Raw genomic sequence first — 24,550 nt, forward strand, 5'->3', positions numbered from 1 at the left:
TTTGGGAGTAGCCCCTGAGCACTGCCAAACGTGGTCCCAAAGCAAAAATTTTAAAAAGCTGACACAATTTCAAGTGCTACATGAACAACCCCCTCTGGGGCGCCAGGTCTTGAACCCAGGTCAGCCACACTACTGTACTATCTCTCTACCCTTACTAGAACTTTATTTATTTTCAAGGGCCACGACCAGAAATGTTCAGGGGTTACTCCTGGTTCTGCACTCACACATTACCCCGGTGGTTCTCAACGGTTCACAGGGGATGCTGCGGATCACACCCGGGCTGCATGCAAGGCAAGTGTCCTACCTGTTGTACAACGGCTCTGGAATTTTAAAAGTATACAAAGAAAATAAGCGGGATACTTCAATCCTCAGCAGCCCATATAGCCCCCAAGCTCTGCCAGGAGTGATCCCTGAGCTATGTTATTGTGCTCCCCTCACAATTTTCTAGATTCCAAAACGAACCCAGGATATAGCTGAATGGTAGAGCACCTGCCTTGCCTTGCTGCAGGAGACCTGAATTCTGATCCTGCCCCCACCGCCCACATGATTATTTAATTATTTAATTTTTTTTTTTTTGCTTTTTGGGTCACAGCCAGCGATATTCAGGGGTTACTCCTGGTTCATGCACTCAGGAATTAGTCCTGGAGGTGCTCAGGGGACCATATGAGATGCTGGGAATCGAACCCAGGTCAGCTGTGTGCAAGGCAAATGCCCTTCCCACTGTGCTATCGCTCCAGCCCCTACACACATGATTATTTTAAAAGAAAAAAAGCAGGTCCAGGGGACACTGGGAAGCCACTGAGGGGCCCGGGCAGATGTTTGGCTGGTGCAGGGGAGGCTGAAGTGAGGAAGGCTGGGGAAGAGCATGAGGACAGAGGATTGGGGGCCTCTTGGCCCTTAATATCACTTGAATGGTGGTTTCTGTGGCCAGCTACAGGATGGGTGGGGCCCACAGGACTCTTCCAGAATACACAGCACGTCTGGGTTATGCAGCAGACACCTTCTACCTGGAGCGATAGCACAGTGTGTAGGGCGTTTGCCTGGCACACAGCCAACATGGCTGACCCGAGCTCGATTCCTCCGCCCCTCTCGGAGAGCCTGGCAAGCTACCGAGAGTATCTCGCCCGCACGGCAGGGCCTGGCAAGCTCCCCATGACGTATTTGATATGCCAAACACAGTAACAACAAGTCTCAAAATGGAGATGTTACTGGGCCCGCTCGAGCAAATCGATGAACAATGGGAGGACAGTGACAGTGATATATATATATATATATATATATATATATATATATATATATATATTACTTTTTGGATCACACCTGGCAATGCTCAGGGCTTACTCCTGGCTCTGCACTCAGGCATTACTCCTGGCAGTGCTCGGGGGACCATATGGGATGCTGGGAATCAAACCTGGGTTGGCCACATGCAAGGCAAACGTTCTACCCGCTGGGCTATAACCCCAGCTCCCCTAGACAAATATTCTCGTAGCAAGAATGGATAAAGGGGTGGCGTGGGAAACATTAGCCTGCAAACAGCCTCCCAGAGTCACTGCTTTGAACAAAGCTTGGAAATCTGAAACTTTGTCTTAAAAAAAGATGAGAGGTGGAAGAGAGAATAGAAAGGTTAAAGCTTTGGCTTAGCATGTGGCTGTGGCCATGACCCCGGTTAGAATCCCAGCATTGCTCAGGGTTCACTAGCCAGGTGTGGCCCTGGAGTCCTGCCAGTGTGAACAACAATGACAAGAGGACAAGTCTGAAGGGGCCATTACGGGGTTGCTGCCCAGCTCCAACCCTTCACGGTGATCATCTGCATGTGTGCATGTCTCCTGTGAGGCTGAGATCAGGGCTGTGTTTACAGTCAGTACCCAGCAAAGGACGTGATTCATACCAGGACTCAAATACGACTCCATCGATGAACATAGAAATGACTGCATACTTGTACGCAACCAACCTGGGTTTGATTCCCGGCATCCCATATGCTCCCCTGAGCACTGCTAGTAGTAATTCTAGAGCCAGGGGTATCCCCTGAGTATCACCAAGTGTGATCAAAAAGCCAAAAAAAAAAAAAAAAAAGAAAAAAAGAGAAAGAAATGAATGAATGTACAGTAGCTGTGAGTATTCTGGTTGTTAGGATGTAGCAATCACACATACCCCATTCAGATATCATCCTTCAAAATGCCTTCGAAAGTTAAGACATCCACATTTGTTTTGTCAAGCCATTTATTTAAAAAAACAAACAAACAAACAAACCCGAGTTTCTGATGTCATCAAAGAAAACTTTTCCTCAATAACATGATGACTGAGTAAGTGAATGAGACACTCCCAGCATATCATAAAGGAGATAGGTACACCTTCTATTTCATAGAAAGGCACCAAGAAAAAACAGACAACCGCGCACCAGATCCAAAGGGCTTCCATTAAACGTTAATGGAATGCTGCATGGAGCAGAACAGGACCGAGCTCTGCTCACCACCTCACTCCCTTGCAGACCACACACCTGCCATCTGCGGGTCTGTGGTTTCACTTGGCTCATCCAGGTTCAGTCTCCAGGAGCCGTGAGGCTGCAAAGCTCAGCAGTGGGGGAATGTTCAGCTGCCCCTCTCCGCTCACAGACCCTCAGCTCTGGGTCTGAGCTTGGGCGAGCCTTCTGCGTAGGACAGCTGCCATAATTTATCGCTGTTGATGGGGCCCACAATGAATTGCCATGTAATCTAATGACCCGAAGCATAAACTATCTCCAGAGGCCATGATGTCATTTGAAATCCCTTCATTTCAGAATGACAAAGCAGTCACCCAAAGTCTATTGATTATATTAGGATTCATTCCTAGGGCAGGACAGTTGATGGATTTGCACAAGTGTCTCACAATATATACTTCCTGTGCTACAGCATCCCAAAGAGGTAGTTTTTACTGCTCGAGAAATTCTGTGTTTGTCCATTTATCAATCTCTCCCTGCACTCCCCTGGCACCAGACAGGTGCACATGCTGATTGCAATGTTGGCAACAGAGAAGGCCATGGGGCAGGGGTGGGGGGGGCAATGGGATAGAGCTATACCTTCCCCTCAATTTCCTGTGAACCTACAATAGCCCAGAAACAATAAAACAAACAAAAAACCTATTTAAAATAACAACAAAACTGAGACTGAGAAGCTACCTGATTCGACCAAGGTCACTGAGCTGATTTGGTAGAAAACCAAGAATCAGACCCGAGTTGTTTTCAGTGCCAGAGATGGAATCCAGGGACAGAATTCCCTAACACTCGAACATATAAAATACATGTTCCACTGCTGAACTGCCACCCCAGACCCTCTAGAGTCCAGGGCCCGCATGCTGCAAGCTTTATGCACCATATATCATGCTACCTTGCATCCCTTCCTAGTAAGGAGAGGTCAGGAAATATTTAGTAAGCACCTGTAGCAAACTACTTCCTAGAATTCCGAATAGGAAGAAGCTAGGGTAGAGATCTCTAAGTTTACATTTAGGGTTTTTTAATTGCAGGGGTGTGGGCAGTGAGAGCCACACCTGCTAGTGCTCAGGGGCCCTTCCTAACTCTGCGTCTCAGGAGTGATCCCTGGCCCTGCTGGAGGGACCATGTGTGGTGCCATAGATTCAAACTGGAGTTTGCCATATGCAAGGCAGGTGCATTTATTCGAGGATTATCTCTCTGGTCCTGGGTTCTATGGGTGCTGTTTTTTAATCTCTTCCCCAACACAAACACACACACACACACACACACTGCTGCGACACCTCTGTTAATGCCAAGCTCTCTCTCCAGTATCAGCTGCCCCTCACCCTGCAGGTATAGTGGCTCATCACTGCTCCCTTTAGGGGGGCAGAATGCACTATCCGTCACTCTCCTGAACTCCGAGTATTTGTGCATGGCCCTGCTGCAAAATTTGCAGGTGCAGAGACTCATTAACTATCTTGTTAGATTGTGACTTCCAGTGATGGACATCATCTGAGTGGCCAGGGGATGTCCTGGAAACACACGTGCGGGGGCCAGTGTGTGGGCTCAGGACCTTTGGAGCAAGTGTTTGGTTCTCACGGTTTCCCCAGATTAGTCTGAGACTAGGAAACACTGAAAAAAAAAATAAATAAATCTAGCTAATAGCATGACATAACTGGAAGAATACAAAAAACACCATAGACTTAAATATGAGACCTGAAAATGTTTCTTTTTTTACAAAACTATTTCAATAGCGTTGCAAGTTTCATTGTTTGGAACTGTTTTAAAAAACCATTTAGGTCACAAAAATAATTTCTTTTTAAAATAGAAAATGATATAGATATATAAAGCATATCAAAAACAGCTTGGGATCTGCAGAGATAGTACAATGGTTAAGGCACTTGCCTTGCATGTTGCTGACCTGATTCAATTCCTGGTACCATATATGGTCTCCCAAGCCTTGCCTGGAGTGATCCTTGAATGCAGATCCAGGAATAAGCCCTGAGCATTGCTGAGTGTGGGCCAAAACCAAAACCAAACAAGAAAAGGAAAAATAGAAATATAATCATAAGCCTTATAGGCGGGTGCTCTTACACAATAATCTAGTAATCCAGATTTTCTATTTCAACTACTATATCTGCATAAAAGGAATTAGAAAGTCTATGCCTGTGACTCATCCTAATCAATTCACATACATTACATATTTAAACTTAGTTATTTTTTTAAATCTTCATTTTTGCATTTGGATGGTGCCCAGGCTCAACTTTTTCAGAGAAATGTTTGTTAGTTTAGCCATCATTTTATTTGTCTTTAGGATCAAACAATGAGCAATGTAGGTCTATTTTAAAAATATAAATACTTGTGGAAATCGTTTAAATCATTTGGTCCTTAAACATATTGCTTGAACGAATCAGGTTCAGCTAATGTGAACTTCATTACACCAGAAGACGGGATATTTCACTCTGCCTTTGGCTGCAGGTTGTATTTCTGTGGCTGGAAAAAGTGTTCTTCAATAGCACTGACTAGTTCATTGAGCTCTTTCTTCAGCTGCTCGGGATCACTAAAAAGTAAAGGGACGAAATTCCAGATCAGTGGTCTATTGCAAAGCATGTTTTCAATTCATCCTACATCAATCAAGAAGTATGCATCTGTTGACCTGGACAAAAATAACCCAACAAAACCCAAGAGACAACATCCCTAATTTTCCCCCAAGAACTTCCTGGAGTCTCCACTCTTTAAACAAAACCAGCCCTCTGCGCTTCTTCTAAGAATTTCAAAGCACCCCGACGTGTCTGGCCTAGCCTAGTGTGCGATCTGCAGCATTTATTCCTTCATTATTGAGAGAAAAGGCTCCGGACTCCAGTTGTTATTAAACCCGCTGCACTTTGATGAGCGACATCAATGGCATCCCTGTAAGTCTTTGATCTCCAGGATACAAAGGTTCCTGATCCTGTGTGTTCTCAAACCAGTGCGTAGTCTGTCTGGAAGACCTTTAGAGATGGAGATGGGGAGCCCCCTAGTGGGCGTCCCACCCCAGAAATGCAGCATCCCCTGGGGTTTATCTTCAGTTATTGATAAACAACTAAAGCAGTCAACTAGAACCATCCCAGGGAAGAAATGGAGTGCACCCATTCACATGCAAACGAGTGGACAGGCGGCACTGAGGGGTGGTGGCCGTGGGACTCGGAGAAGCTCCGGCAAAGCCAGGGCTGTAAACCGGCCTTCCCCAGAGGGGGGCGCTGCACCTGGAGGGCACTGGAGAGAGGCACAGTACTAGTATGGCGCTACTGGGGGTAGACTTTCTGTTTGCCTGCTTAAAGAAGGTAAATTTCCCAGAAGTGCTGAGCAATTTTGTTGTTGTTATGAAAAGACGCAGGCTGGCCAAGCAAGTGTGGAAAACTTTGAACCAAAATGTCAAATATAAAACACCGAATTCTTTTTTTTTATTTGTTTTTTGTTTGTTTGTTTTTGCTTTTTGGGTCACACCCGGCGGTGCTCAGGGGTTACTCCTGGCTCATGCACTCAGCAATTACTCCTGGCGGTGCTCAGGGGACCATATGGGATGCTGGGAATCAAACCTGGCTTGGCCATGTTGGCTGCGTGCAAGGCAAACGCTCTACCCGCTGTGCTATCGCTCCAGCCCCAGCCCCCTATTTGGTTTTTTATTTTTGGGTCACACCCAGCATTGAACAGGGGTTACTCCTGGTTCTGCACTCAGGAATTTCTCCTGGCGGTGCTCAGGGGACCATATGGGATGCTGGGAATCGAACCCGGGTCAGCTGCGTATAAGGCAAATGCCCTACCCACTGTGCTATCGCTCCAGCCCCAAGACACCAAATTCTTAAGTTCAGAACTCTCAAGGCTTCATTCCACCAACAGCAGCAAGCAAATTGAATTGTTGAATTGTGAAAGAAATGGCAGGCCTTGTAATTAGCTGAGATAGTTTTTTTTTTTAACATTGTAACGGTGAAACAGTGTAACTAAAGCCATCCATTTTATGATGGGCATTAATTCTTGCCCCCCTCCCTCCCCACTAACCCGCTGTGTGCCCCTAGGCCAAGAGGCTTAGCCTCCCCAAAGCCCAGATTCCTCATCTGTCAAATTGGGATAACTCTTTTACCTTCTCCAGAGAGTTACTGTTTAGATTAGGGCAAATTATATAAAGCAATTAGCACAGAACCTGGCCCACAAACCTGAATTAATGTAGCTATAATGATAATTATTTTTATACTCTTTGGTAACACATAAAGTAATTATGCTTCATTGCTCATATGAATCACAGGTCTTTGTTTTTTTTCCCCCTTCTCCACAAAACGTGACAAAGAAAATAACAGTTATCAGAAGGCACATCACTAGTAACTTTTTTTTTAACACACTTAAATCTAAACTCACATATATGTGTATGTGCATATAACTATTTAGAGATATTTTACATCTATTATTTATCACATACATATGTAAAATACACATATATTATATCTATATTTAAACCAGCTGATTTTTCTCTATTAAAACTCTCGCTCCTGGGTAAGATAATTATATATGTATTTAAATTTGAGACAGTAAGGGAGTGTCCTTGTTCTTAAGAGAGGAAAAATAAATCTGTGACTTACTTTCAAATAGTTCAGGGTGGGGACGGAATACCCCATCGTTAACAGATACAGAGAGAGGGAACACTTCTTACAAAATCTCTCAAGGGCTGTGTTTTGGTGGGGGTAGGTGACCCAGCTCCCTGAGGCCTGGGTTTAGGAGCAAAATTCCAGTGGATATGGCCAGACTGTTTCTTTGTGTCTGTGCCTGCTTTTCTGCTGCCGCAGCAAAGCAGAATAGAGGTGACAGGGATCACATAACCCCACAAACACTCCAGCCCACACTCGTGAGCTCTTGAGGGAAATGGCAAGCCAACCCTGGGTCTAGGTGAAGAACACGTGGGTAGTCCTCCCTCGCTTTATTGTTCAACCAATCTCTGGTTTGACATTTTCCAAAATCCACAGTTGGGCAACCCTAAAGACATCTATGTTTGGGTGGGAACGTGGCTCGGTGGAAGGGCACAGTATGTGCTTTGTAGGTATAATCTCTGGATTCTATCCCAGCACCACCAAAACAGAACCTCAAAACCTAGAAACATTTACCCCAACCAAAGTGATTTGATGAGCAGGGTTGTATGCAAGTGAAGTGCTAATACTATTTCTCTGGCCTGAAAAAGATTCTTTCTTTCTTTCTTTCTTTCTTTCTTTCTTTCTTTCTTTCTTTCTTTCTTTCCTTCCTTTCTTTCTCTCTCTCTCTCTTTCTTTTCCTTCCTTCCTTCCTTCCTTCCTTCCTTCCTTCCTTCCTTCCTTCCTTCCTTCCTTCCTTCCTTCCCTCCTTCCTTAACTATCCCTGAAATTAACAATGAAATTTTCCCACTGAAAGTTAAGAAACAATTATGAAATTAATTAGGATCTCTACATTCTTGCCCCTGGATGCTTTAAGCAACCATTCACATCACAATATTTCTTTAAGTTCTGAAACAATATTCCCAATTAAAGTATCTATATGATCTCATTCTCCCATTTGTTTTTTGGGCACACCCTGTGATGCTTCAGAGCCACACTTGGCAGTGTCAGGGGACCTCTGCAGTGCTGGGATTTGAACCAGGGTTACAGCTGTATGCTGGGCAAGTGCCTTAATCTCTGTACAATCTCTCCGTTTCTTCTGGATCTCTTTTTGGGAGGATGGTGCTGAATCCAGGGCTTCATTCACAAGTCATGTACTCTCTAGCTAAGCCTCACTCCCAGTTCTGCTAAACTAGGTATCTGGACAGATGATATATGTTACTCAGCGAATGTGTCACCACAGTACTAACTAGGGAGTTAGGGAACAAATGTTGGGCCCACGGTGTCCGTACCTGTTTCCAGGGGGTGCACACAGCTCCGAATAGTACTTGATTTTGGGCTCTGTTCCACTGGTCCGAATGGTAGCCACACCTCCATTGGCAAAGGTGAAGGTGATCATTTGGCTGCTCTTACTAGTTGGAAGGATCTAGGAAGGAATTTACACATGACACTTTTAAATAGTAGTAAGATATTTCCCCCAAACTAACATTTCCCCTGGATAAGAAAGATTAAAAAAAAATTCAAAAACCAGTATTTAATATAGAAAAGGAAAATTAAAAAATTAATTGGAGGCCACACCACCTAGTTTAGGGCTTCCTCCTGGCTCTGTGCTCAGGGATCACTCCTGGTTGGCTTGGGGGACAATATGCAGTGTGGGGATAAACTAGGGTCAGCTGAAAGCAAGGTAAGTGCTCTACTGTCTCATACTATAGCTCCAGTTCCATACTAGTTGTCTTTTAAAAACATACGTGTACTGACAAAAGTAAAAAAATATAATGAGATAAAGGTCAAAGAACATGTCTAACATCTCTTACTCTCTTTCCCTTACCAGTGGTCTTAGCCATAATCTTCTGTCATCTTGGAGCCTTCTTGGATTCCAAGAGTGGGGGGGGGGGGGGAGTACAGGATGCAAATGGGGGTCTTACAGCATCAGTGCTTTCAGAGCAGAGGTAAGCAAACACGGTTCTAAGAGTCAGACCTTAACATCGGTATCCACTGGAAACTTGCTAGAACTGTAAGCTTTTGGTCTCCACTCAGATCTACCTAGTCATAAATATTACAGCCAGGCATCAGTTCCTGGTGTTTGTGTCAGGCTTTCAATGATTCTGAAGCTTGGACAAGTCTGAGAACAGCTGCCGAGAAAAAGCTACAGCCTGAGTCAGAAAATGCAGATTACACCGCACTATCAGCACTGTGTGACCTTCGGGAGATCCTGCACTTCGGGGATTTTCTGATTTGCTTTTTGTTTTCAGGACACACTTGGTTATACTTAGGGCTTACTCCTGGCTCTGTGCTCAGTGATCATATCTGGCAGGGCTTGGGGGAACCTAATGGGATGCCAGGGATAGAACCGAGATGAGCCACAAGCAAGGCAAGTGCCTTAACCGCTGTACCACCTCTGCAGTCCCCAGATCCTGCCCTTTGGAGCACTGGTTTCCTTATGCACTCAATAATGCTACTGGCTCTGGTGAATATAGTGAGAACTCTTGGTGCTGGATCAGGACCGTGAGCTTCTCTACTCCTCTGCCATCAGCTTCAACAAAGGGCATGCTTAATATGTCAAAGTACAACTGAAGTCAAATAGAAAACTTCATTCCAAGTAGATGGTACTTACTGCCTTCTTATTAGGTTGGCTATCATCATAGCCAGTTGTAAGGTCCCGAATGCCAGAAATTTTAAATTTTCCACAAGTTTTCGGATAATTATTCTTCCCATCATAATTTCTAAGGTTTTCAAACAACTTTTTAATGATGCTTTGATCGTGACAGATAAAATATGAAGCTTTGGTTATATGGTAGCCATACCTATCAATACAAATACATGCATAATAAGGCACAAAGAATTCTGTCTTTTGAACACAGCACATCAATTGGCCGTTATATTCTAAGCAAGTGAAGCAAATAACCATAACTCGCTTCAAAGGAATCATTTAGTATGAAAAAAGAGGAACAAGGAGGGAAAGTGGGGACATTGGTGGTGGGAAATGTACACTGGTGAAGGGACGGATGTTGGTACATTGTATGACTGAAATCCAATCACGAACAACTTTGTAACTGTGTATCTCACTGTGATTCAATTAAAAAATTAATAATTTTTTTAAAAGGTAGATGTCTAGGGGGCAAAAAATTTAAAAAAAAAGAGGAACAATAACCTATCCTGGGAATTGCTAAAGTAAACTGCTATCTGGCCTTAAGTATATATTGATGAGCAGTCATTTATAAGTCTAAGTTATAAGTTGGTTTTCTTGGTTTGTTTTGGGGCCACACCTGGCAGTGGTGGGTGTGGGGGGAGCAGGGTCAGGGCTTGAGAACTCTGTGGCACGAAGACTGAATCTGGGCCTCCGGCGTGCAATGCGTTTGCTCCAATCTGCTATCAGCTCAGCCCACACATGGGAGCTTTCCTGGGCCATAGTAAATTCACACCACCCATCACCTTGTGTATTGTGCTTGGTTGTTTTGCACTACTAAAGCTGAGTTGAATAATTGATAAAAAATGACTGACTAGATGTTTCATGAACACATTTCTTTTTTTTTGACACTACATATTTAAATTCACACTTTTAACTAACCATTTCTGTGATTAGGTCTCATTCATTAAGGAGTACGGCAATCATAAATATTATTAAGTAGTTAAGCATGAAAAGGTGATTTCTATCTCTAATTTATTTATTTTGGGGCCACACTAATGGTGCTCAGGGCTTATTCCTGGCAGGACTTAGGGGGCCATAGGGCGTGCCAGGGATTGAAGCTGGGTGACCCATGAAAAACACAAGTTCCCTACCTGTTGTTGCACCATCTCTCCGACCCCCAAAAGGTGGTTTTTAACTTTGTGTTTTTAAGAAATAGGCTTTATAGCTGAAGTAGGGGTATTAGAGAGAATATCAGTATCACACATACAAGTACATAATAAACCATTAAAAATGGATTAGAAAAAAAGGGGTCATTTCAATGAAGTCCACGGGGAACTTACTCCACATAGATGGCCTTTAGCTGCTGAGACAAACTCAGGTTCTTGGTGGAAAGAAAGCTGGCCAGCTCTGCGCTAATGACAGCCGCGCTGACTCCATCCTTGTCCAGAACAAAAGGGCAGCACATATATCCTGCAGAACAAGCCATCCCCTTAGGCTGGGCGCTCACAGCACACACCAGAGGCTCCCTTGTGTCTGGGTGGGGCCGCCTCCCTCCCATCACCCATGTCTGGGCAGAGCAGATCTTCCAGCAGCAGATGTTGAATAATGTGTAAGATTCTTCCTCTCCACACATCATGCCCATTCTCCAGGAACAGCCCAAATCCCACTTAATAACCCAAATCTTTTTTTTTTTCATTTTTCGCTTTTTGGGTCATACCCAACAATGCTCAGGGGTTACTCCTGGCTCTGCACTCAGGAATAACTCCTGGTGGTGCTCGGGGGACCATATGGGACGTTGGGATGCAGGGGCCAGACTCAGCAATGCTCAGGGCTTACTCCTGGCTTGGTGCTCAGGGATCACTCTCGGGAGGCTCAGGGAACCATATGGGATGCTAGGGATGTAACCCGGGTTGTCTGCGTGCAAGGGAGAGTCTATCATTCTGGTTCCTATTGTTATTATTGTTTTAAATTTTAGTCACCTTGATTTATAGTTCTACATTAAGGGTGTGGATTCATACATACAACATTCTAACACCAGACTCACCACTACGGCACCCATTTCCTATCACACACACACACACACACACACACACACACACACACACACCACACACACACCCCATACCCCTCATCATCCTACACCACTCCCCTCCCACCCTACTGTTCCCATGCCACCCCCTCCTTCTCACTGCTCTGATGAGCTGTTCTATAGACTGGCTCTTAGATTTTGGTGCTTTGGAATCTTTGAAGATTCTTCTGCTGTTCCCTTGCTAGGACTCCTCATATCCCACCCATGAGAGATCACTCTGCCTGTCCCTCTCCTGGCTGACTCCAGTTCTATCCACATGGCTGCAAAATGCCTCCATGTCTAGCCAAATAGTATTCTACCATGTCTAGGTACAAGAGTCTCTTTATTCAGCCACTTGTTCTTGGACATTCGGGTTGTTTCTAGATTTTGAATACCGTGGGGGGATTCCCTTTCCTGCATTCATGACCTGGCTATCAAGGCACTGTAGCACTGTACCACTGTCCTCCCATTGTTCATCGATTTGCTCGAGTGGGCCCAGTAACGTCTCCATTGTGAGACTTTGTTGTTACTGTGTTTGGCATATCGTATACGTCACGGGAACCTTGCCAGGCTTTGCCATGTGGGCGAGATACTCTCGGTAGCTTGCCGGGATCTCTGAGAGGGGTGGAGGAATTGAACCCGGGTCACCTGGGTTGGCCGCGTGCAAGGCAAACACTATCCACTGTGCTATCGCTCTAGCCCAGCTATCAAGGCAGGTTTTTTTATTTCTGAAACGAATCTGAGAGACTGGTTTGGGGGGACTTGGGGCTCTCTTTGTGCCAAGGAAGCCAGCAAGCCACATGGGGCTGTTTCACTGCTGATCCTTTGGGTTTGTGTTTCATGGCCACTCCCTGCTCAGAAAGTGCTCCTCTGGTCACTCCCAAAGGTGTTTAGAGCACCATAGGGTGCTAGGGATGGAACCAGGGCCTCCAACACGCAAAGCGTGTGCTCTAGCGACTGTCATCGCTACTGCCGATTTCCCATCTCTAGAATCCAAGTTCAAATCCAAATGTCTCCTGTTAATCTGCATGCTGTAAATGAAGAGTCTGTACTCATCCCCACACCTTCTTACCAATTGCCTCTTCAAATGCAAATAAGACATTTTTCCCCTGGTCCATGAGTTGTTTCGCTCGGTTTCCCATCCACTTAAAGCCAGTTAATGTTTCCTAGAGGAGGAATCGGGAAGAGAAAGAAATTTCTTAGGCCTGGGAAAGAGCAACTGAAAAGATCAATCACCCTCCCCACCCCCACCTCACCCCCAACATACAACACACACACACACACACACACCCCTTACCTCCTTCCCACCTCCTCACCTTGAAGTGAAAAGATCAATGACCCTCCCCAGCCTGCCTCCACCCCCAACACACACACACACACACACACACACACACACACACACACACACACACACCCCTCACCTCGAAGTGAAAGCCCTCCTTTAAGGCAATGGCCCGCAAGATTTTGGAGGAGACAGTGCTGGACAACATGTATACGTCTTTGAGGGCGCTGTGATCTTGGTTCTTTGCCTTCCAAGAAGTGAAAAGCCACCAGCCTAAGAGGGCCCCCAGCTCATTGCCTGAGAAGACCCTCCACTCTCCACTGCAAGGAAAAGCCGCCGATGAGTCACAGTCCTCCCTTCCCTCTCCCCTCCCCTTCGGCTACTTCTCTGTACAAAAACATTTCATTTTATTCTTATTTTGGTTTGGGGGACACATCTGGCAGTGCTGAGCTTACTCCTGGCTTTTAGGGAATCACTCCTGTTGGGGCTTGAGGTGCCGTATGTGGTTCTGGGAACTGAACCTGGGTCGGGCCTTGCAAAGCAAGAGCCTTCCCCTCTGTGCCATCTGTGATGACCCATTCTCTTCTTTCCTCCCACACATCGTCCCTCCCTTCCATTTTTGGGCCACATCTAGCAGTGCTCGGGATATCCCCAACTTGGTGCTCAGGGCTTGCTTCCAGCAGTGCCCAGAGGACCATGTGGTGCTGAGGACAGACCCTGGGCCCCCAGTGTTTTGCACTCCGGCCCCAAGAGCCCCTCTCCTGCCCTACTGTAGCAATCCTCGTTTAAATAACTGCCACCTGGCAAAATTTAACAGCTCCCATCTCTAGCCAGTTTGCCTATACACACCTGATCTTTGAAGAACAAGTGCACCAGCGATAATATAATGCTTTTTTCACTCATCTACATCAAAACTTTGCTTTTGATATTTATTTATTTGCGTTTTGGGTCACACCCAGCAATGCACAAGGGTTTCTCCTGGCTCATGCACTCAGGAATTACTCCTGGCGGTGCTCGAGGTAACCATATGGGATGCTGGGAATCAAACCCGGGTCGGCCACGTGCAAGGCAAATGCCCTACCCATTGTGCTACTGCTCCAGCCCCAATGCTTTTTTTTTTTAAATAGGGCTCCACTTGGCAATGCCGGGGTGCAGGAGGGCCAGGACCTCACCCATGCTAGGCATGTGCTCTACCACTTGAGCTAGCTCCACGCCCCACTGGTTTTAAGGTAACAGAAACAGAAATGGCAAGGGCCCGTGTTCACAGCAGTTTTTATATATCTCAGTCTCCGATCGGTTCAGTCATTCTCAGTTCGAGAGGCGGGAGCTTCTTGTTGCTTGAGATCTGGTCTGGGGGTCAGGCAGAGAGCACTGAGGGCCAGAACATGTGCTCTGCCTGCTGGAGCTGAGGGCCTGATTCCCAGCCACACTGGTTCCCCAGATCACTGAACTGGGAAGAGCCCCCAGCACCACCGGATGTGGCCCCACACCAAATCAACAAGAGGTCAGGCTTGGCCTGATACAGTCAGGCCATGGACAAACAGGGAGGGTTGTCTAGTTCAAGTGGCTAGAAGTTTACATTTCACATTTCGTCATGCATCACTTTGTGTAACTTTCTAAAAACAGACAGGACCAAACCTACCTGACTGTAATCTAAAAACCACGGCCTCCAAAACGTCGCATGTGCTGTTGGACATGCAAAACTGCTTGGACATTGCATAGCTCCCACACCCATACCCGCCCCTCCCACCTCCATCCATCTCTCCTGACACCTCTGTAAACGCCGTGATCACACCAACCTCGGGCACTGTCCATACCTGCCACATATCCCTCTGGGGGCTGCTCAATCCCCACACAACTCTTCCTTGAAGATCCATCTCTTAATCTTTGGTGAACCCTTGGCATAGACCAAAGTGCAGAACCAGCACCAAGCAAAGTAGTTTGTCCTCATCAGGCACTGAGTCCTTACTTAATAAAATCAGTGCCAGAGCCAGGGGGAATAATAAATCTTCATCTCAGCTCCAAACCCAAGGGCTAGGGGACCCTGCAGAACTGCCAAGCACGCGGCTCTCAGCTCAGCATCTCGCTCTGTTAAAGTATGTGACAGGATGTTCAGGGCAAGAGGGACCATTTGCAGAATAAATAGGAACTGTTTTCAGCAGGTCCAGAAGTACCTCACTGCTGACTATCTCCTCTCCTTTGTATATTCTGTTTCTGAGGTGATCCCAGGTCCTGTTACCTGTCTTGTTTTTCTGCCACAGCAAGTCTATCAGCATCTGGGTCATTTGCTAAAACGATTTTGGCCCCAATTTTGTCAGCCAAAGCAAAAGACAAAGTCTGGAAAAAAAAAAAAGATTAGGAAGCATAAGAATGATTTCAATTAAGAATCATGTTTTAAAGCAATTTTTAAAAACATTCATTCAGTTCGGGGGCCAGATACTGGGTTAGGTGCTTTCCTTGAATGAAGCCAAAAGTGGGTTCAAATTGGTGCTGGGAAAGTTACATTGGTGAAGGGACGGGTATTAGAACATCGTATAAGTGAAACCAAATGATAAACAACTTTGTGAGAGAGATATATATAAATTTATATATTTATATATAATTTATAATATAATATATTTATATATTTATATTTAATTTTTATATATATAAATATATAAATAAATATATATAAATTTTTTTACACTATAAATTTTTATATATAAATATATATAAATAAATATATATATAAATTTTTTTACACTAGCGTGCGATAGGGACGAATGGAGATATTACTGGCACCTGCTCGAGCAAATCGATGAGCAACAGAATGACAAAATATATATATATATATACACACAAAATCCACAAAAACAAAATTGGGTTTGATCCCCAGCTCTGCATATGGTCCCCCAAGCACCATCATACCTGAGTGATCCCTGAGAACAGAGCCACGAGTAACAGGAATAAACCCTGAGCACTGCTGGTGTGGCCCAAATCCCATCCACCACCACCACCACCACCTGCATCTAAAGAATATTTTGTGGGGCGAGGGATCAATGCCAGGTCTTGTGCTTAGACGTCAATCTGCATTCAAGGGTCTTCAAAGGCTGTGTTTTACTCTGGTCTAAGCAGTTCACATACTATCCCCTAAGCCAGAGAGACCATGGCAACACCCAGACAGCACCCACAGCAGGTGGCGGGGGCTTCCCACTCCCGACAGTATATGTGTGGGCTACTTCCTGCCTTCGCATGGGGTCAGCCCCATGAATAGGCCAAAGCAAACAGCCTGTCTCAATATCATTGTTACTCTAACCCTTAGAAGGGGGTCAGGAACCATATTTCAAACAGCACTTCTTCATACCAGAAAGAGGGCAATTTAGAAATCAAGTCCTGTGCTAAATCTCTATACCAGAGCTTCACAAACCTTTTTGTCTGAATGCTCCCTTTTCAGAAACAAACGATGGAGCCTCTCTAAAAATCTATGTTCTTTAAGCAAACAAATAAAAAGCCCAATAGGAGTGGCCCCCTGGATAGTTTCACATACAGCTCTATACCATTACTGCTTGTGTTGCTGTGGTCATCTTGTGGCATTAAGGAGGCACCATTCACTAAATTAAGCTTTAAAATCATTTACTTGAGGGGCAGCAGAGAGTGAATAGTGAGCAGGGCACTTGCCTTACAGGTAGCTAGCCTCGGTTACATGGGTTAGATTCCCAGCATCCCTTATGGTCCCCAGAGCCCTGCTACAAGTCATCCCTGAGCACAGAGCTAGGTGCGGTCTTTAAAAAAAAAATCATTTCAGTTCTAGTTCTCACCTTCTGGTGCTAAGACACTTAATTTGAAATTTTAGAAACAGGGGACCCAGAATTGCCACAGTGAAAGGTTTGGGGACAGCAAAGTAACACAGAAAAATCCGTTTTACTGATCCTAATAGGGTTTTTTTTTTTTTGGGGGGGGTCAGAGCTGGAACGATAGCACAGCGGGTAGTGCATTTGCCTTGCATGCGGCCAGCCTGGCTGAGCAGGGTTCGATTCCTCCACCCCTCTCGGAGAGCCCAGCAAGCTACTAAGAGTATCTTGCCTGCACAGAAAGCCTGGCAAGCTCCCTGTGATGTATTCGATATGCCAAACACAGTTACAAGTCTCACAATGTTACTGGACATGCTCGAGCAAATCAATGAACAATGAAAGGACAGTGCTACAGTGCTTTTTGGGTCACACCCGGTGATACACAGGGGTTACTCTTGGCTCTGCACTCAGGAATTACTCCTGACTGTGCTCAAGGGACCATATGGGATGCTGGGAACTGAACCTGGGTTGGCCGCATGCAAGGCAAACGTGCTACCCGCTGTACAATATGGCTCCAGACACTTGACCCTAATAGTTTTGACTGTAAAAGGTTGATAATGAAAATAATAATAATAATAATAATAATAATAATAATAATGTTACCAAGACGCCTTTCCCTTCTTCAGGATTTGGGTATTTCACTGTGGGGAACTCCGGGTCTGGGTCTTTCTGTTCGGACACAGGCGTGGGAGGAGCAAAGTCGAAAGCTTGGAAGGCCGACTGCACAAAGGTGTGGCCCACACCGTGGACTGCCGTGTGCACGAACTTCAACTGGGTCTCCTTGTTCACAGGCCTGTAACCGGACATGAGGCAGAGTGAGAAAGAGTCAGATGGAAGGTCTGCAAAATAGGAAGGAATCCAGCTCCCAGTAGAAGTAGCCAACTGCAAAGAGAATGGACACAGTACCCAGGTCCAGGTAAGCAGAGAAGAAGAAACAACCAAAATTAATACAGGGGTGAGGATGTGTGTGTCCACTGGGCATCACCAGGGGCCCTGGAGTCCTGAACACTTGGGGCCCGATAAGCACCCCCCACCCCAATACTAAAAGGTGCTGCTGCTGTGGCCAGGAGATACCCCAGGCACCCCCTTGGGAAGAAAAAGAAAAAAGGAGAAATACAACGTACACGCTCTTGCCAAAACACACTCACTTCCTCCGGTCTAAAGTTCTTTTTTTGTTTTTTGTTTCTGCTTTTTGGGTAACACCTAATGATGCACAGGGTTTACTCCTGGCTCATGCACTCAGGAATTACTCCTGGCAGTGCTCGGGGGACCATATGCGATGCTGGGAATCAAACCTGGGTCAGCTGCGTGCAAGGCAAATGCCCTACCTGCTTGCTTATCTCTCTAGCCCCTCAGTCTAAAGTTTTAATCTATAGTTACATCGAGCAAATATGGTGAGTTGGAGGCTTTGTTTTAGGACACAACTTCCACATCTAAAGTGAGATGAAGGGGACTGGAGAGATAGCACAGCAGGCGTTTGCCTTGCACGCGGCCAACCCAGGTTCGATTCCCAGCATCCCATATGGTCCCCTGAGCACTGCCAGGAGTAACTTCTGAGTACAGAGCCCGGAGTAACACCTGTGCATCACCGGCATCGCCAGGTGTGACCCAAAAAAGCAAAAAAAAAGTAAATAAATAAAAAAGAAATAAAGTGAGATGAAGGGCCAGAGTGATAGTACAGCAAGTAGGTTGTAATCTGCCTGGCACATGGCCGACCCAGACCTGATCCCCTGCATCCCATTTGGTTCTCTGAGCACCATGAGGAGTGATTTTTGAGTGCAGAGCCAGGAATAACCCTTAAGCATTGCCAGATGTGGTATCCCCCAAATAAAGTGCAATGAACAAATTCAGCTCAGGTTCTAAGGGGTATGCAGAGGGGCCTGACAAATACCAGGATGCAGCACGCTAGCCCCATGCCTCCTCCTGACAAGCCTCCAACATGAGCTTCCAAATGACCCTTTAATTCAATATGCTGCCACGTCCTACACAGGCGGGCAGAAAAGCTCAGTAGCAAACCTTTGGATCAAAGTAACCTCATCACAAGACACAAGACAAAATCACAATGACCACAAAAATTTAGTAGCAGTTGAAAGAAGGAAGGAAGGGAGGAAGGGAAGGAGGGATGAAGGGTTATTTTTAATTAGGAAATTAGAAATGGAATCAAAATAAGAAGGAAAAATTATAAAGGGTAATATAAGAATTTTTAAAATGCTGTTAAAACCTCCCTCTCTCCCTTCCTTCCTTCCTTCCCCAGGAGAAAAATCTCAACTGCAAAAAGTTTAAGTCAAAGTGTCCAAAGAAACAACAGAAGAAAATAATCTTTAAGTAAGTGAAAAGCTGTGAATCACTTCAGCTGGCTCACAATGAAAAAATATTGACTAACAATTTGTAAGAAAAGTTACTGGGAAGGACTGGAATGACAGTACAGCACCTGACCCAGGATTGATTCCTGGCCTCCCATATGGTCCCCTGAGCCCTGCCTAGAGTAATTCCTGAGTGCAGAGCCAGGAGTAACACCTGAGCATTACTGGGTATGATCCAAAAAAGCTGAAAAGGAAAAGTTACTGGGGCTGGAGCAATAGTACAGCAGGTCGGGTGCTTGCCTTTCATGCTGGCGATCCAGGTTCAATCCCCAGCATCCCATATGGTACCCCACGCCCGCCAGGAGTAATCCCTGAGTGCAGAGCCAGGAGTGACTTTTGAGTATTGCCAGGTGTGGCCCCCAAACAAAAGAAAAGTTACTTACTCCTACTCTGCTGCCTCAAGAATCAGACGAAGCACAGATAGAATAAACATGGACAGAAATGGGCAGAACCCATGAACCGACCCCCCCCCCCCCCCCCGCCCCCCGGAGGATTTACCTGTGAAAGCAGTATTTTTTCAGGTCTTCAAAGTAGTCTTTGTTGATGGACGCCCAGGGGTCATGAAGCAGTGGGCTGCTGTCAATGCAGGAACTGTCCCAGGCCTGGGGCCATGGCTCCAGGTTCCCCTCAATCGCTTGAGAGATCCCTTTGTCGTGAGGAGAGATGATCTGAGCCCCATTCTCCCAGTAGACCTGGGGACGGCAGAGAGGAAGCATGAATGATCCCAGGCTCCCTCTGCCTTACTCTGTAAAGGACTCGGATTCCTGGGAAAGGACATACGCGTGGAGGGAAAAGCCAAAATACCTTATAACCGTTGTCCTGCTTGGGGTTATGCGAGGCGGTAATCATGATGCCAGCACAGAGCTTCAACTTGGAGACCGTGTATGGCTGTGATCAGAGGCAAGAAGGAGAGCGTCAAGCAGAACAGACGAAGAGTCACTGGACACATCTACTGCATGTGGCCTGCCTGTACAGCTCGGTTCCCTGTCCCTAAACAGGCCATACAAATATCATCGTGGATCATTCAACGTGGGGCGCCATACCTTCCCTGTTCACCCTTGATACCTCTGAAACTAGGTTGCTGCTCAAAATTCTGAGAATTTTGTGTTCTAATAAGGACAGGACAGTGAGGATGCGTGTGTGTGTGTGTGTGTGTGTGTGTGTGTGTGTGTGTGTGATGTGTGATGCTGGAGATCAAACTTACAGCCTCATACATATGCAAGGCTTGGCCCCATCACTCAGCACATCCCTGGCCCCACTGTCTTCTCATTCTGTCTTCTGCCTAGCAGAGCTAGAAAACTCTCCAAATAAAGAATAGTCTCAGGGCTGGAGCGATAGCACAGTGGGTAGGGTGTTTGCCTTGTATGTGGCCGCCCAAATTGCAGCATCCCATATGGTCCCTCGAGCACTGCCAGGAGTAATTCCTGAGTACATGAGCCAGGAGTAGCCAACCCCTGAGCATCGCCGGGTGTGACCCAAAAAGCAAAAAAAAACAAAGAATGGTCTCATTCTCCATAGCACATTCCTTCAAAATTTTGCTTGGGATAGGGCTTAAAAATCCAGTATCAGGTCTGGAGCAATAGTACGGTGAGTAGGGTGCTTGCCTTGCATGAGGCCGACACAGGTTCTATCCCCAGCATCCCATATGGTCCCCGGAGCCCCATCAGCAGTGATCCCTGAGCAGAGCTGACTGTGGGCTCCCCCGACAAAAAAGACCAGTGTCTTCCTTCCCATTGCTTAATCTACTCCTCTTCCTTTTCTCATTTGCTTTTTCAAAATTTAAAATGCTATTGTGAGGTATGTGCTCCACCAATGAGCCACATCCCCAGGACTCCATCATCTTGATTTGCATTTTTAAATAAATGATTTTTAAAAAGGGAGTTTTCTTAGGTCTGTTTGTTCACTGACCTCCCACTCTGTCCTCTCTCTCACTTCTGCGGAGCTCCCGGCTCTCCAGGCTTCTACCCCTATGAGGGCTATGTCTCCCCATGGCTGTCTAGGAGATTCTCCACACACAAGCAATCCTCAGTTCTACCCAATGTCCCCCTCACCCCCGCAACAGCCCACTGTGCTCACTGGTCCACCTAGGAGTTATTCACATTCTGCAGGTGCCTGGAGCAAAGAAAATGACAACACCATATGAAAAATGAAACACTCATTCATATTTGGCATGAGAATAATAGCCCTAATATTTTTGTACCAGAGAAAACCAAGGGTGTCTGAGATTGTGGCAAGTTTTCTGCTAAACAATGAAACTGAAACGACACTTGTATTTGAGGCGAAGTTTCTTCCAGGAGTCGCTGTATCACTCAAGTGCACTATACGCAGAATCAGAGGCTGCTAGAATTACATCCCTTGAGTTTGGGCCTAAGTTACTTCGCTTGCATTTATATACTCTCATTTCCATCTGATATAAGCAACTGTGTATGAATCATGCTTGTGTGTGTGTGTGTGTGTGTGTGTATGTGTGTGTTTTGGTTTGGTTTCGTTTGGGGACCATACCCAGTTGTACTCAAGGGTTACTCCTGGCTCTGCACTCTGGAATTACTGATGGCAGCGCTCAAGGGACCACTGAGATGGAACGGATTGAGCCTGGGTTGGCCACATGCAAGGCAAGCACCCTCCCCACTATACCATCTCTCCAGCCCCACTTTCTAAAAACTGATTCTTAACATCTGGCCTCACTCTTACATGTCTCCTAGTTATAAGAGCTGGGGACAGAGGTGGCAGGGAAGAGCTACAAACCAAATAAAACAAAGGAAAGAAATTTGGCTAATTACCGAAAATATTCCTTGAATACAAACAAAGAATATTGCCTTTCAAAAATTGAAACTGAGGGGCAGAGATATAGTATAATAGGTAGGGTGCTTGCCTTGCAGGCGGCCGACTCAGGTAGGACCCCTGGTACCCCATATGGTTCCCTGAGCCATGCTATCCATGACCACAGAACCAGGAGTTCTTCTATCATCCAATTCCAACAGCACTGATCACTGTAAAATTCCGCCAGCGCTTGGGGCCAGAGAGATTGTACAGCGGGCTGGGTGCTTGCCTAGCACACAGATTCCAGGTTCCAATCCCTGGAACCCCGTACCGTCCCCTGAGCCCTGCCAGGAGGATTCCTGAGCACAGGGCCAGGAATGAGCCCTGAGAAGCACCAGGCATGGCCAAAAACCTAAACTAAACCCAAACTCCAGGCAGGTCTTATCCCTGACCCCACAAAAGGGAACTATAAAGGCAAAGGTTACTCACCACAAAGGGGGTTGGAGTTATGTCAGAAAAGAGGTAGACAGGCACGCCCTGAGTGATGAATGTGGTTGCGGCGAGTCGGGCAAACCTGGAGAGGCAGGGGGTCAGGGGAGAGCAGAGCAGAGCCGTCAGGATCAGGGAGGAGGGAAGGAAGGAGCATCTCCCTGCTTCTTGATCTGGAGCGGAGAGACCAGAGCAAGGATATGGCCATTTTGACAGCTACTCACGTTGGCAGAACACTAAAGCCGGAGTTGCTCCACCGTCCCACGGGTTTGTTTAACAGAACCGGGTCTACAGTCGAGAGAGCCGACAACTCACCCCAGTACAACGGCCAACCGGCAGCCGAACCAGATCTGTGCCCACACTTGGGGGACACCCAGTCTGTAGACAGCTTGGGTTGTGATGGGGGTGGGGTGCTGTTAGCAACCCAATGATTAGAGTCAGAAACAGCTCAGCACCCCCAGTGAAAAATTACCCAGTGGGTGTGATGTCAAGGCACAGAGATGAGCTGGTCTAATGCCATCATGTCCAGCACACACACCACGGAGCCTGGCACTGACTGGGCACACTGATAAGCATGTACACATGTGTCTATCCTGTGCCTCTCGGCTCCATGCAGCCCGTCAAAGGCTTCACTGTTTGGGGTTGGAGGGATAGCACAGCAGGTAGGGGGCATTTGTCTTGCACACGGCAGACCCGGGTTCGATACCCAGCATTCCATATGGTCACCCGAGCAATTCCTTAGTGCATGAGCCAGGAGTAACTCCTGTACATTGCTGGGTGTGACCCAAACACCCCCTCCCCCCAAAAAAGACTTCACTGTTTGACCCTTGACAGTTTTTTTTTCTCAACTTCTGGAGCAACTGACTTGGGGCAGGACATGAACCATGGCATCAAATCTTTCTTCCTACCTGCGGTAAAAAACCCACAAAAAATGGCACAATTCCTGTTTAATGAGCATATTATACATGCTAGGATTAAACCACCAGATCGATATTCATTCTCTCCCTAAACATGTCTCCAGCATCAGATTCACTGAACACTCTGCTGTGAGTTGCTTGGGCAGAAGAGATCTCTACACTACAGTTTGACTGCTGAAATTCCAAGGATCGATAGGAACACAAGAATGATCGAGAGCCCTCCCATGCCCTTATGCAGGAGAAAGTAATCAAAAAAATTTAAAAATTCAGCAAAAGAATTCCAATAAAAAGGGGACAGGGTGATAGCACAGTGGGCAGGGCTCTTGAATTGCATGCAGCCAACCGTGGTTCCATCCTTGACATCCTAAGTGCTCTTCCAAGCCTACCAGGAGTAATTTCCTGAGCATAGAGCCAGGAGTCAGTCCTGAGCATCACATGGTGTGGTCCAAAAACAAAATACAAAGCAACAAAAACAATAAAAATCTGAAGTAAATCCAAACTCCATTCACTCCAAGGCACAGCTGTTACTCCTGACCTCATAAAATATCTCTCAAGTGTTCAGTACCTTAATTTAGTAAAGAGACACTAAGGCATGGAGAGGATTCTATGTATTCTCTGAATCTCTGATGTTCTGAATGCTGCTGATGTCCCCCCCCCACCATATATTTAAAATCAGAAGATTAAATAACCAATAAATACTCCCTTGGGTAAAATTCTGGAACCGTGACAATTAGCAGCTCTTAAAGAAGGTGCCATTTGTCCATCACCATGCTTTAGTTTGGATTGCTTTCACACCTCAGTTGCAGTTCCTACGTGTCATACATGTTGCAAGTGATCTAGAACAATCCTTGGTTCCTCTCCATTTTATCCTATAAAGTTCTGAGAGCTGAACCACAAACCCACGTAGAATCAATAACATCTGAAACTTTTGGGGGGGGCCAAGGGTGCCACACACAGTGATGCTCAGGGGACCACCTGGCTCTCCACTCAGGAATTACTCCTGGTGGAGTTCAGGGTACCATATCGGGTGCTGGGGATACTACTTGGGCTGGCCATGTGCAAGGCCAGTGCCCTACCTGCTATACTGTCTCCCCAGCCTCAAACATCTGAAACTGTCACTGTCACTGTCCTCCTGTTGTTCATCGATTTGCTCGAGCGGGCCCAGTAACAT

The 24,550-nt window shown here is 46.1% G+C and overlaps 1 protein-coding gene across 1 annotated transcript in view; it reads right to left on the bottom strand.

Moving 5' to 3' along the window:
• Positions 1-4,725: 4,725 nt before the first annotated feature.
• Positions 4,726-24,550, bottom strand: part of PGM2 (phosphoglucomutase 2) — a 30,208-nt gene continuing 10,383 nt past the window's right edge. Inside the window, exons 4-14 of the mRNA XM_056125584.1 lie at positions 22,463-22,547; positions 20,018-20,101; positions 19,712-19,905; positions 17,454-17,643; positions 15,260-15,357; positions 13,160-13,340; positions 12,811-12,904; positions 11,011-11,140; positions 9,656-9,845; positions 8,334-8,467; positions 4,726-5,006 (exon numbers count right to left, since the gene is read on the bottom strand). Coding sequence (XP_055981559.1) covers positions 4,904-5,006; positions 8,334-8,467; positions 9,656-9,845; positions 11,011-11,140; positions 12,811-12,904; positions 13,160-13,340; positions 15,260-15,357; positions 17,454-17,643; positions 19,712-19,905; positions 20,018-20,101; positions 22,463-22,547 — 1,483 coding nt within the window. The 3' untranslated portion in view covers positions 4,726-4,903. The remainder of the gene's footprint in view (positions 5,007-8,333; positions 8,468-9,655; positions 9,846-11,010; positions 11,141-12,810; positions 12,905-13,159; positions 13,341-15,259; positions 15,358-17,453; positions 17,644-19,711; positions 19,906-20,017; positions 20,102-22,462; positions 22,548-24,550) is intronic.

Source organism: Sorex fumeus, unplaced genomic scaffold, assembly GCF_029834395.1.
Source record: "Sorex fumeus unplaced genomic scaffold, SorFum_2.1 ptg000055l, whole genome shotgun sequence".
Taxonomy (NCBI): Eukaryota; Metazoa; Chordata; class Mammalia; order Eulipotyphla; family Soricidae; genus Sorex; species Sorex fumeus.